Raw genomic sequence first — 14,447 nt, 5'->3', positions numbered from 1 at the left:
CTGCTTTAGAAACACGGAGCTTGAAAACGTTCGAAATTGGACGCGCAAAAGAGCGGTGTCACTTCTTGGGGGTTTATGGGAAAACTATTACACCTATATTTAGAAATGACGCACATCGTTAAAAAAAGATAGTTCGGCTGCCGGTTAAAAATAGACCCGCGCGCATAAGTTGTAGTATTTCCGCACCGTTCGTTGTTTTTGGAGTGCACCCCACGAGGGATGTCGGAATAGCACACAGTGTCGGAATATGCACCCTCTACCCTAAGTACCACAGTACTCTTATAATCCATTTCCAGCAACATAATAGCTCTTCATACTTGTTTGGTAATAAAAGCTGACACATGGTTTAAACATTTTTTATCTTAAATGTAATGTTAGTGTATACACACACGACTGTAAACTGGAGAGATGAACACACACGACACCAAGCAATCTAATAATGAGCCCGGGTGTAGTGTCTGACTTTTTATGTTGATCCCCGAAGTGAGTGACATTAACCAAAAGCCCATGGCATACGGGGACATACGTCCCGTGATTAAAAAAGAGTAAGGTACAATACTGTGACTACCGTGACATCTCCCCTTTTAATATTGAAGAAAAAAGGAAAACCTCAAAATGGATTAAAGAAAATTGGTTTTGAGTCTCTGATGATAACCAAAGGAGAATGTTCTAACTTTAACTAAATTCACACTCAGAGTTCAATTGTCTTTGAAGATTCGGGACTTGCACTTGAGAACTTGGTAAAACATTTCAATAAAGTCTTTTGTTCTTCAGAATTACCACATTTCAAATTGTCTTTGTCACAATCATGGAACTGCATAGCGTCCAGAAACGAAACTAAGAAATTAAATTACTTCGAACAGGTAGGTCTACACAACTGTTGGGTAATCAGCAAAGTATAAACAAAAAAGTAAAATCAGTCATCGAAAGGATACGACTGGGTCGCAAGAACATCTGTCCGGGTAACGAGCGGGTCTCCTGACCACTCGCCCACTTCGGGTAGTTATTGGAGCATGACTGGCTGGAGCGTCAGCTGGCTGAAGTGATGGTGGTGTGACATCAGGCTCCACCGGCTGGACAGCTGGTGGCGGAGGTAAGGGAACGGACATCAGAGTAGGCTCTGGGGTGGCAACAGGTGAAGAAGGCATGGAAGGAAGGTCGACGTAGGGCTTCAGGTGTTTGCGGTTCCGGCGGTAAGCCCTATCCCTAGACTGTATGATGTAAGACCTCGGTGCACACCGTTCTTTGACAATCGCAGGGCCGTGTCACTCCTTGTCGTTCTCCAGCTTCTGCAGGACGAGCTGACCAGGATTCAGCTCCGGGAGGTTCTGGGCTCCGTGACCTCTGTCAAAAGCTTGTTTGTACTTATGCTTCGACTCAGCGTCTCTGGCTGCAATCTTCGCCCTGTCGTAGACCTGCTGGTTCAGGTTTGACGGTAGAGTTGGCAGGGTCGTCCTCAGTCGTCGCCCAAGAGCAAGTTCCGCTGGGCTCGCCCCCGTCGGTGACACGGGTGTAGACCTGTAGATCAGGAGGGCAAGAAATGGGTCGTCCAGACTCAGGGCTTTCTTCACCTCCTTGACTGCTCTCTCCAACTCGCCGTTGCTCTGGGGAAAATGGAGACTGCTGGTTGTGTGTTTACACCCCAAGCCCTTGACGAACTTGTGGAAACAGTCTGACACAAACTGGGGACCGTTGTCAGTCACCAGTAGTTCTGGAATGCCAAACCGAGCGAAGATGTTTTTCAGTTTGTACACAACAGTCTCTGAGGTAGTGTCTGGCAAATAGCCCACCTCCAAGTACCATGAGAAGTAGTCCTTGAGTACCAGGTAGTCATGTCCCTCGTAGTTGCAGAGGTCAACACCAACCTTTTGGAACGGCCGCTCAGGTAGAGCTGTCGGGTTTAGAGGTTCGCTTGGTTGTGCTGGACATTTCCGCTGGCAATGGTCGCATCTTGAGACGACTTCCCGTATGTCGGAGCTGAGACCAGGCCACCAAATGGAAGATTTGGCCCGTTCTCGACCGAGGTGACCGTCGTGGATCCTGCTGAGCATCTCTCCTCGCATTGTCTTGGGGATTACGATGCAGTTACCTCTGACGAGTAGTCCATGGACTTCGCTCAGTTCACTGGAGACTGCGTAGAGGTCGCGAGCTTCGGACCTGACATTTCGTATGAATTTCGGCCAACCGCTTCTGGTATACTGTATCGCAGCACTGATAGCTGGATCCTGTTGAGACTTGTTTCTGATTTCGTCAATTTGCTATCCGTGGCATCCCATGACATCTGGATTGTAGCAACATGAGCCTCGATTTCTTCACCAAATTCTTCAGGTTCGGTGCTCACTACAGGACTTCGGGACAAGGAGTCTGCGACAGTCATGTTTTTCCCTTGGGTGTATTCTGCCTTTCCGCTGTAGCGCATCATCCTTATCAGCATCCGTTGGCAGCGGACAGGTGCATCATTCAGTTCTTTAGAGTTGATCAGAGGCACAATGGGGTTGTGGTCAGTGAGCAGTGTGAATGATGGTAGCCCGATGAGGTAGCGATCGAACTTTTCGCACGCCCAGGTGGCCGCCAACAGTTCCTTTTCAATCTGAGCGTAGTTCTTCTCGGCCCTAGATAGAGTTCTGGAACAGTAGGCTACTGGCTGAAGATCCCCCGTGTCCTCCTGGAGGAGAACTCCCCCCAGTCCGTAGCTGCTTGAATCAGCGCTTACAACGACAGGCTTCCTCATGTCGAAGAAGGTGAGTGTTGGAGCTGACGACAGCAATTTCTTGACTTCAGTGAAGGCAGATGACTGCGCTGGAGTCCACGCCCACTCAGCATCGTGATTCAGAAGGTCGGTGAGCGGCTTCATGACTTTTGTCAAATTTGGCACAAACCTGCCCAAATAGTTCACCATGCCGAGCACTCGTCGTAAGTCTATAATGTTCTCTGGCTCTGGCATCTCAGTGATGGCGCTGACCTTGGATGGATCTTTCCTTACACCCTTTCCACTGATGATGTGGCCAAGAAAATCGATTTCATCCTTGTCAAACTTGCTCTTGGATTTGTTCAACTTGACCCCACGCTCCTTTAGCCGCTGGAAGACTTTCTTCTTCTGCTTATCATGTTTCTCCTGATCATCCGTGTGCAGGAGGATATTGTCCATAAAGGACTCAACACCGTCTAGAATGTCTTGCATCGTGCGCTGAAATATCTCAGGTGCAGAGGTGATTCCAAAGCAGAGACGTCTGTAGAAGTACCGACTGAACGGGGTAATAAAAGTAGTCAGCTTCGTGGAGTCGTTGTCTAGCGCCAACTGCCAAAAGGAAGAAATTGCATCAAGCTTGCTGAACTTGTTTGATCCGCTGAGTTTGTACAAGATGTCATCTATGGTGGGCGGCATGAATCGTTCACGCTTCACCGAAAGGTTGAGCTTTTTCAGATCTGTGCAGATTCTAACGCTACCAGACCTTTTTCTGACCGGGACCATGGGCAGGCACCAGTCAGTTGGAGCGCTGATCTTCTCAATGACACCTGCGGCCTCCATGCGGTCTAGTTCAGCTTTGACTTCGTCCATGAGTGGAATGGGAATCCGAAGTGTGACGCTCACGAAGTATAGCTGTGCATCTTCTTTCAAGATGATTTTCACTGGCTCGTAGCATATAGGTTTAGGTCCCACATCGCCGAACACGAGGTTGGCGGAGTCTATTCTGTCTCAAGAAATCAGTCCCAGACGAACTGCGGCGTCGCGACTGAGAAGGCAGTCAGTGTCGTCGTCAAGGACGAAAACACGGAACGAAAAGTTGCGATTGTTATGCTGCATAGTTGCGATAAATTCTCCCATGCTCCTTATAACTCCACAAGGACTGTGAAGAACTGCAGACATTGTTTTCAGCTTTGGACGAGGACTGAGATGGTTGTAGACGGCCTTCGACATTATCGAAACATCGGCCCCTGTGTCTATCTTGAAGGATGTAGCTCTCCCTCCAAGGTTCAGTGTAATGCGCCATGGTGGATCGCTAGCTTCGCCGAAGTTCACATCAGGAACGACATTACTGTCCGAGTCTTTGTCAACAGCTCCTAAGAAGAACGAAGGAGTTTCTGATTCAGTGATTTCGTTGACATTGCGGCTGCTGCTGCGACAGACTGTTGCGTAACGATTGCGCGTGCCGCATTTTCTGCAAATTTTCCCACGTGCTGGGCAATTGTTTTGGGCATGACCTCTTCCACAGTTGCCGCAGTTAGAGAAAGTTGACGGTGATGCATGGCTGCCTCTGTGTTGTGAGTGTGTACCTGTTTTTCGGCCGCCTCTACCCCTGGGGTGAGCAGGCGATGAATATCCCCTCTGGCCGTAGCGCACTGCATCTACTGTGACTGCTGCACCTAGCTGACGTTGGCTACTGACCTGACCCTTTACGAGCCTGAAATGGTGTGCTGTTTCGATGGCTGATTTTAAAGTAAGAGTTGCCTCGAGTTGTAAGCGCTGTGACAGTTCATTGTCCAGTACTCCTAGGACGAGTCTATCCCTTATGGTTTCATCTCGGTCCTTAAAGTCTGCATGTTCTGAAAGCTTGTACAGGGCTCTAACATATTCTTCTATTGTCTCCGCACTGTTTTGTGCTCGTGCATGAAACTTTGCTCTTTCGTGGATAAGATTCCGCTGAGGTTGAAAATAACATTATAGATCTATCTGTGTACTATACTCATAGATACTTTCAGTAAGTACCACAGTACTGTTTTATCCATTTCCAGCAACATAATAGCTCTTCATACTTCTTTGGTAATAAAAGCTAACACGTAGTTTTTAAAATGTTCATCTTTAAGGATATAAGAATTAAAATGCCATTATAAAAGGCCCTCGAACAAAGTTGTATTAATTTAAGGCAGATGTTATATATATGGCCTTGTAGTCTGTGGAGGAAGAACATTTTGAGAGCACTCGAGTGAAGCATATTACATGCTTTTATCATACTGATGTAATTAATGAATATTAATGAATGTGTAGTGTAACCTCCAAGCTATGAAAGGTGTTAATGTCGTGGGTTTTTCTCCCGACAGCTGTCTAGTACAACTATGGTTGTCCGTGAACTTAACAAAGCTTAAAGATGATAGTACAGAAGCAAGAAAAGGGGAAAAAAACGGGATTTTGATCGTGTTATACCAAATCCAAATCACATGGCAAGGATTGTACATGGTTAACAGTACAGTCGACAACCTAGGAAAACTTTTGACTACAAATTGCCCTGGATGTTGACATTTCTCTAATCGATTCATATATTGTTTTCTGCACTCCTCACAGCGGTCTTTTCTGTCATTTCTCTGACATCTCCCCTCCCTACATAAACTCCTTTTTCCACAAGTTCTTTTTCCCGTGGGGTGTTTCTTTTGGATGTTGATCACTCTGGTTATCAGTCTTTTCTCAAAAAGCAATTGGGGTTTGCTTTTTAATTAACTTCAGTTTGACTCGGTCGGTGAGTGGCATCTTATATTCTTAGCTCAGGGACTGTGTCCGAAGACAAAATGTTGTGACTATTATTGTTCCCTTCACGGTCAGAGCTGTCACTCCCCTGCTCCCTGACTTCGGCTGTCAACTCACAGTGAAGAACCATTGGTGTTTCCTTGACCTGTTTTTTTGTTGTCTTTATACTAAACATAGGCTTAACCCCCCCCGGAGCAGTGCCACTGACTGAAGTGTTTTGAGGCCATTCCCAAAGGGGGGACATATCTCCTTCAAGCATAGTAGAATTGTAAATGGGCTGACTCATGTCACGCTCATAACTGCCTGATCTGCAGCAGGGAACTGCTGCTTTTTCTTTCCTCATCCTTACTATTGTCATTTTCCTCTACTTCTTTTGTATGTTTGTCACTCTCTTGTGACCTGCTATTTCCGGGGTGCCTTGATAGTCGAAGCAGACCTTGTGCTGTTGAAGCTAGAGAGGTGAGCAGAGTAAGTCTGATTCCCTGTAGGGACTTCCTTTTGACACCCACCCCTTGGCGCTCATATGACCTTATGCAGTTGCGAATGCGGTAAAACCCTCTACTAAATAAAAAACCCCAAAAAAACATAGGCTTAAGAAATACCACCAACGACGAGGAGGTGGGGGGGGGCTGACGTAAAATAATGACAGAAACGACAGCCGGCTTTGAAAGATAGACACTTTCTAATCAGTATTGTTTGTTCTTTATTTTTGACAGTGGGTTGATACAGATCCATCTCATAAATACTAGAAATTCAGCTTTTGCAACTGACAGGAGCATAATCCCAAATAAGATCTTAAAAACCAATGGTCATTCATGTGCAGTCTCAGAGGCCCTGCGGAAATCTCAATGCCTCTAACTGGGTCTGAATTGGAGAAATGAAAAAACGAGTGGCCTTCCTTACTATGAAGCAAAGGGGGTATGGGAATTATTGGGGTTAGTTCAAGTCACCAAGTTGAAAAGGACCAAGTGTTCAAGGATTGGATGCTAACCACAAAGGTGGCAAAAATGGATGGAAAAGAGTGAGATATATATGTGAAACGCATACAAAACTAGGACTCTTAATTGAAGACTAACACCTTCTACTCCTCAAGTACAAACCACAAAACACTGCTTAATTTGCAGCGAAACACAGAGCAGAAAAAGGTCAAGCGACTTTAGCAGCCATCAAAATGAAAGGAACGTAACTTAACATATTTTATTTTCTCTTGCAGCTTTTCTTCAGTTGCACGCCTGAAGGGACCATCTAACGTTGAACAGAAAGCTGAACCAATCATCGAAGCTGCTCACCATGGAAGACGATGATTGGGAGCCTCTGGGTGAAGCAGACATGAAGCTGATTCAGGCGCGACGTGAACGCTCTGATAAAATCTCCAAACTGATGGGCGACTACCTACTGAAAGGCTACAAAATGTTGGCCACCACATGCCCTGAATGTGGTGTAAGTATCTGCTGGTTCTGAAGCCTTATCTTTCAGATTCAAAATTAGGACAGTAAGAGTAGAAGTTTTGTCAGTTGTGATTTTAGTCATCATAAGAGATGATACAGAATGAGCTGTCCACTGTCTGAGGTTGCGAGAACTTCCCAAAATCCGCGCTGGGCCGCCCTAAGGCGCTCCACGGATTCGACTAAGCTTGGCCTACCGTAGACCAGATGCGTGAGACGGCTCGGGGAAAAAGAAAGTCACGAACACTGATGTGGAGGGGGGGGGGTGCACAATATTTGTAGAAGTCTATCGGATCGACCATCAAAGTTCAGGGGTTGGTGAAAAAGTTCACTGTCATTCCTGAGGAAATAAGTTTTTAAAGGTTATACTCCTGGCCAAACTCAAATGGCCACAGGATCGGAGAGGTAAAAGTAGAGATTATGCTTCGGAACTGTGAAAGCAGGGACACTTGGTTTGTCCACATTAGAGATTTCTTACATTATTGAAATAACTTTTTGACCCTGAGATGGTTGATAAAGTCCAGTAGTTTTCTGTAGCATATTTTAAAAAATTTGAATTTTGAACTGTCAATAAGTCCATTGAACTTAAAATTTAGTTCTAAACCTAACATTCTTTCACCATGTATCTTTTTCATACACTGATTCATAAAGTAGCAATGCCCACCGAGCGCGTTTTGTTCTGCCGATTTTTGGCCCCCGCAGCGGGGGTGTTTCGTGGGACGCACTAACGCAAAGGTTGTTGTCTTCAACTCGCTCTCACGCCGCTTCTCGTGAATGGATATGAATGAAACTTGGCAGCCAATCAGAAAAGAGGTCAATCTCGTAGTATGCAGTTTGACAACTTTGTCCCCATCTTAGAAGCTGTCGAAAACGTTTGCGAAAGTGGTTGATGTGGTGCGCTTTGAAGATTTTTCGGAGCTGTGATTTGTCAAACTGACTGATACGTTGTACACAATTTTTCTTTATTCCCTTAAAATTTCAAGCTTCTGTGTTTAGCGGTTTTGGCGTAATCTTTAAAAATGTGGGAGGAGTAACTAAGGGAAAAAGCGACATAGCCATTTGCGCGTGCTGGGTGAACGGACTGCTGATGGGAAATTTCCACTGAGTGACGTCATCAGCCATCGGTCGCCTCGGGCGCTACAAACGAGGCCCCCGCTTATGTGAACCGGAAAGGGGGGGGAAGGATACTTGAAAACTAAACGGGGGCCTTGATAACTTGCGTTTTTGTTGCATTTTAGTCACAATACAATAGATGTAGTCATTTTTATTTGCTTGATTGCATGACAGAAGAATAGAAACAGAAAAGCAAACATCTTGAGAAGTGGTATGGCATTGTGTTTGCGTTATGAAAGCCTATTCCCCCCTCTGGGGAAAGCACACACTTGGACTCGTCCTGTGTGCTCTGTTTGGAAAAGTGAGGCATTAAGATTGTTATTAAAGAGTATGGTACTTATTTAGTCCAGTCTGGGAAGATAGTCCCGTTTATACATTGTTATCGTTCACGCGTGCGTGCGTGAGTGCGCGTGCGTGCATGTGTGTGTGTGCGTGCGTGAGAGAGAGAGAGAGAGAGAGAGAGAGAGAGAGAGAGAGAGAGAGAGAGAGAGAGAGAGAGAGAGGGGGGGGGGGGGTGTGTAAATATGTTACATTTACTGTATGAGTTGTAGCCTACACATGCGAAATATTCCCATGACTTGTAAACTATATTATCTGAACGCATCTTAATCTACCACACAATAGGACACTGTCCAACAATGGATATACACAGAGACGATCTTATTTTCTATAACAAAGCATGCATGCTTTTACTAGTACAGAACTGGATTTATTAGTAGCTCTCTACTTACATTTTTGTGACAAATTGATCCAGAACATTGCTTGGCAAGGAGGAACCTTTTATGTTGCCAAGTTTCATTCAAATATCATGACTTTGGGAGAACATATGACTGATAATCTTTGTAAATCTCTAAAGAACGCCACTTCTTTACCAAGTTTCATTTACATATTCCAAGAAATAGGCGAGGTATGACAAATATTGTCTCAAAACGCACCGAAAACCGCCACATTTTTGCCTATAAACGTCTTCATAACTCAAAAAATAGGATAGCTATGAAATATCTGAAAGCAGGACTAGATTCTGCACTAGAAAATGTACTGGGTTGCCAAGTTTCTTTTAAATACTCTGAGAAATGAGCGAGTTATGACGAATATTGTCTCAAAACTCACCAAAGAACGTCCCATATTTTGGGCTTTTTTCATTATATAAAAGTGTACCAGAAATTAATTGATTAAAAAATCTGTAACTTTTTTGTTTATTGATGGATTTCAAAAATTCAAAAAGTTCCATGCTCTGTGAAGATAAAGCTACAAAATGCACCTATTTGCAAACACTTTCTGGCAAAAAAAGGATTTTCGTGGTCATTGCTACATAAAGTAGGGCTATCAAATGTACACGTCAAGCCCCATTTCAATTATACTTATGTATGTGAACTTTTTTGTTAATGTATCAAATTGGTGCAGACTGCTCTCCCTTTTTCTTTTATTACAAATAGCCTAATTTGTCAGATTTTACATGTGTCATGACGCGGTGGAATCAGGCGCCCGTCAATTTTTGGGCATGTGGAGTTATTGGTATTATCTGAAAGCTGATTTATTTGCCTTGCTTCTAATGAAATAAATATCCACCTATCTTGAATAGAACTCAAGATATTTACGATTGAAGGAAATGAGGTCACCTGGTTTCAGTAGTGAAAATAACAAAAAAATGACCGCCAAAGTTTGGAAACTCCAATAGCTAAAGAGTCATTGAAAACTAAAAAATGGCATATTTTGTGCTTTTTCAGTAAATTTAACATGTAAATGTGTTTTTACATGGACATAAAAGAGGTTAAGTCAAAAAATAATTCGTTAAAAATTTCCAAACTGGTGGAAAAATGCCTATTTCTCCCTTTTCGTTATTTTGACGAACGCCTGATTTCACCTTGCTGCCTCACATATTTATTTCTTTAGTACAAAATTGTTATTTGTGTCACGACGTGGTGGAATCAGGCGCTCGCCAATATTTGTGCATATAGCAGAGTTATTGGTATTTTCTTAAAGGTAGTTTATTTGCCTTGTTTTCAATGAAAAAAAAATAACCGTGTATCTTGAATAGAAGTCAAGATATTTGCGATTAAAGAAGGTGGGGGTCGCCTGGTTTCAGAGATAAATTTGCGAGGAAATGTCTTCCAAAATTTAGTAACTTCCATAGTTTGAGAGTCTGTTTTTAAATGGATATAAAAGGTGCTGAGCAAAAAAAAAATTTAATACGAATTACCAAACTAGTAAAAAAAAAAAAAAGTAGTTTTCTTCGATTTCATTAATTTGACGGGAGTCCGATTTCACCACGATGCCTCACATTTTATTCCATTATGCAAACTCTTTTTTTTACAGACTATTTTGCTGCAAACCCGACAAGGACAGAATTACTGTGTGGCCTGTTCTGAGTTGAATTCTGATGTGGGAAAAGATGATCCAGGTCTGCATCTAAATATGCCTCTCTGGTATTTATCAATTATGGCTTCAGCAAACTGGCCCATTCGTTTGCCATACAATAAAAAAAATGTCCTTATTCATTACAATATCGTGACTGCAGGTTCATTGACCTATTACTGTTAGGATTAACTCTTTATCTCCGTCGGGGGTAAACCCACTATGCCAAGGCCCATTGTTGGCACTTAATCTAAAAATGACGAAAACGTCACTAAATTGGTCATTAAATCAAAACAAGTGAACCTATTTCTATAGTTCTACATACCCCCGGGGCGGTGCCACTGACTGAAGTGTCTTTAGGCCATTCCCAAAGGGGGGACATTTCTCGTTCATGCACAGTAGAATTGTAAATGGGCTGATTCATCAATGTCGCGCTCATAACTGTGCCTGTTCTACAACAGGGAACTGCTGCTTTTTCTTTCCTAATCCTTACTGTTGTCATTTTTCCTCTACTTCTTTTGTACGTTTGTCACACTCTTGTGACCCACTATTTCCGGTGTACCTTGATAGTTGAAGCAGACTTTGTGCTGTTGAAGCTAGAGAGGTGAGCAGAGTAAGTCTGATTCCCAGTAAGGACTTCTCTGTTGACATGCCGAAAAGTAATTTGATGTCGAAGTCGTCATAAAGGAATGTGCCTGAGCCGGTTCACCGGCACAGCAGTTCCGACCGCGAGCTGCGGCTTGCCGGAGATAAAGAGTTAATGTTTGTTCCCGCGGAAGTAGCTGAATAATGTGAACGGCATCCATTGTCTGGTGCAGACAATAAGTAACCTTCTTATGTCCTGTAAGAGAATGCTTACTTCCACAATCAGACCAATTTTATACTCTCTCTTGTGGACTTTGTTTCATATTTGTCTATCACTCTGTCATTTTTTTTTTTCGTTTTTCATTTTTGTGTATGTACTAATACTTTTGAGAGACTTTAAGAGACTTGTTTGGTCATGATATCTAGCTTGTCATTAGTTTTCTAAAGTTGAATTTTGTCTGTTTTCTTTCTTTGCATTTTCATGAGAAATTGCGAAAATCTATGCTGTAGGCCTATTGGTTGAAATGTTTAAAAACAGTGATTTTGCCAAATTTCGTAAAAACTCGATTCGGGGGGAAAAAACCAACAACCTTCAAAGTTTGGACCATTCTTAAAAAATCTCACACTATCATTTTTCAAAACAAGTTCGTCAGAAACATAAAACAAATTGAATTTGGTCTCCAGTATTATTTTTGATTGAGAAGAAAGTGGTTTGAAACCAGACTGGGCCTCCTCAAAATGCGTCATCATCAAGATTTAATTGCAGCAGCATTTTGAGCTTGAGCTGAATAAAAGATTGTCTGCATTTTAGACGCCATAAAAATATGAGCCCCTTTTGATATAATTTCGTTTCTGTTAAGGTTTCCAAAATATTTTAAAAAGTCTGGGATGCTTTGAAATAGGCATGTCTTAATATAACCTGCCATTTGGAGGACTGTTCTTCTGAGGGGTTGTTTTACTCCTTTCAAGCATTGAAAACCAAAATTTTCACACAGGTAATCTAGGGATTTTAAGTATTCTAAACTTTTTGGGGTGAGGGCTGGGAAGAAGAATGAGTTAAAAAAAGAAAAGAAAACACCTTTTCCCCTGTTCCAGTGCCTTTGATTTTCAATTAGTGTGAGGGATTCTTTTCATATAAACAATAGTAGAGAAAAATGATTTATGTTCTTGAACGATTAATAACCAAACCTCTCTTAAAATTGATTTAATAAAAAATAAGATTTGCCTGCTTCTCGCTGCAGTTCTGAGTGAGTCTGCTGCTTTGTCCATGGCCCGTGAGCTCGAACTGGCCAGCGCAGCAGCAGCGCCTGCATCAGCCACAGCCAAAGCCACCACCGGAACAGCTTCTGGGGACGAACCATCATTGCCGCCGAACTCCGTCCCCACGGTGACCCCTCTCAACCTAGGAGGCAGGCCAGTCAACAGTGCACGCTCGAGGCCCAACACAAGCCGCTCGGATCTGGATCAACCAAACTCTGCCGAGTCTTGCCACACCCTCAGCATGACGAGCATCGACGTGCAGTGCTGGCCGGCGAATGCGAGTGACGTCCGCAGCAAAAAATCTGCGCCCTCAAGCGCACGTTCTTTGTCTGACATCAAAGTGGAGCCAAATCACCTCGGGGCTGATGGAGATTCCGGATTGGGGTCATTGTCCCTCGCAGATCAGGCCGTCAAAGATGCCAATGGTTTACTCACTGCCGGTTCTCAGTCACCGTTTATCCAAACTCTCGTTGACAAGGTTCAGTGGGCGAGTCAGGAGCTTAAGAAAACTCATAGTGTGGAGTACAGCATACAGCTATGTCAGCTGATCAAAACAGCATCAGAGGCTGTTGTGGCTGTCCGAACTGCAAGGATATAGAAGTCTTTTTGTATGTGTTAGGGTTTCTTTTGAATTTTGGGTAAAAAAAATTTGCTGTTGATGACTTGTTTGTTAAGTTATTGTTGACATCTTGCTGTCATTTGACTTTCTCTTAGCAGCTTCATTTACTTGTTTCTCCTCCAATTTTCATTTCAGTTTTTTTTTTTAAGATTGAAAGTTGTGGGAAAAAGGTGATAGGTGTGGAAGTTATAAAATATGTTTTTTTTATCCTTGGATGATTTGCTTGCTTTGAAGTGAGTAAATTTCATCTCCTTCTGACTTCAGTTGTGTTTGTTTTGAAAGTGGAAATATGTTTCACCGTAAATGGTACGCAAAAATGGCTAATTGTCAACGTTAGTGTGGTCAGCCTGTGTGAATTGTCCTTGAATGTCTTCTCTCACCCAGGGGATCCCTATTTCAGCATTTTTCTGGTTAAACTGCCATGATTTACCCTTTAAATGTTGTACTGTTGAATTAACTTCTCTTCTTTGAAAAGAAGGCAAAGGGAGGCACAGTCGAAACTGTGAAAGACAGCTACCCATTTCGAAAAGGAATAGTGGTTGTCAGTTGAACAGAACAGGTGATTGTCTTGGACAGGTGGCTGTTAGAGCAGGTTTGATTGCATATCATTTAATATTTTCCTTCTGGTTGATATTTGAGAAGGAGTAGTTTTGATAAACTCCCAGCTTTTATTATGGTTGTCAGTGATTGAAGTTGTATTTTTGCTTTGTCCTTGTGCACTTGCCATTTATTAATGAGCTGCTATTTTCTTTTTACTCTTGTTTGAAATATTACGATATTGAGAAATGACCTGTAATGCAGTGCTTTTGCTCCAGTCGTGGTTCATAATTGTGTTTTGCTTGCAGTATGTTAGATCCCAAGATGACTGATATGTGTCCTATGTTTTTTAAAATACGTTTTGAAGTGAATAAATCTGTGAACACAAAACTACTGTACTTCTCGTCTCCTCTGACAATGTGAATCAGTGAATGGACAAGATTATCTCGGAGACTGGAGATTTTGGTTAAAGTTAAGTTAGCCCCTTGCGTCGTCTTCTTACATCATGCCAATCTGAGCACATGTTTTCCTGTTCCTTTAAGAATTAACTATTACCTCAACAGTGATCCTGGATGTCACACTCAAGGTCAAGATGCCTACTTTACTTTTACCAATACTTTAAAAGAAATCTTTAAGACTGTTTTGGTGGTTGGTTGGTGGGTGCTCTGGTGTCGTTTGCTCTTTCTTTCTAATCAAATATCAATCTCCTTATCTCTCCTCCTTTTTGTGTTTGTTATTCTCTTGTTATATCTTTGATCTTCGGCACTTGTATGACATAATTGGTTGCAAGTGCTGCAAAACGCTTACTAAAATATAAGACTTTAAAAAATGTGTTATTTAGTGGTACAAAAAACTCCAGAGGGTCTACGTGTACTGGCTGTCACTTGGAGTGTGAATGATGCATGAACCTGCGCACTGATTGACATCCGGTGCGAGTGGGCTTAGTGTATAACTCTTCAGAAATCAGCAAAATACACGAGCTCTCTCTGTCTCTCTCTCTCTTTCTCTCTCTCTCTCTCTCTCTCTCTCTCTCTCTCTCTCTCTGTCTCTGTCTGTCTGTCTGTCTGTCTGT

The 14,447-nt window shown here is 42.8% G+C and overlaps 2 protein-coding genes across 2 annotated transcripts in view; one reads left to right on the top strand and one right to left on the bottom strand.

The window, feature by feature from the left end:
* The window catches only part of LOC101855352, a 17,323-nt gene extending 3,558 nt beyond the window's left edge, over nucleotides 1-13,765 (top strand). The window contains exons 2-4 of the mRNA XM_005102524.3: nucleotides 6,675-6,901; nucleotides 10,336-10,420; nucleotides 12,201-13,765. Of these exons, the coding sequence (XP_005102581.1) occupies nucleotides 6,752-6,901; nucleotides 10,336-10,420; nucleotides 12,201-12,817 (852 nt within the window). The 5' untranslated portion in view covers nucleotides 6,675-6,751 and the 3' untranslated portion in view covers nucleotides 12,818-13,765. The remainder of the gene's footprint in view (nucleotides 1-6,674; nucleotides 6,902-10,335; nucleotides 10,421-12,200) is intronic.
* On the bottom strand, nucleotides 1,266-2,063 carry LOC106012323 (uncharacterized protein K02A2.6-like). The gene has a single exon (XM_013084930.1). The coding sequence runs from the start codon at nucleotides 2,061-2,063 to the stop codon at nucleotides 1,266-1,268; it is 798 nt and encodes a 265-aa protein (XP_012940384.1).
* Nucleotides 13,766-14,447: the final 682 nt, after the last annotated feature.

Source organism: Aplysia californica, unplaced genomic scaffold (assembly GCF_000002075.1).
Source record: "Aplysia californica isolate F4 #8 unplaced genomic scaffold, AplCal3.0 scaffold00329, whole genome shotgun sequence".
NCBI classification, from domain to species: domain Eukaryota; kingdom Metazoa; phylum Mollusca; class Gastropoda; order Aplysiida; family Aplysiidae; genus Aplysia; species Aplysia californica.
This window is presented reverse-complemented; position numbering and strand designations above follow the sequence as displayed.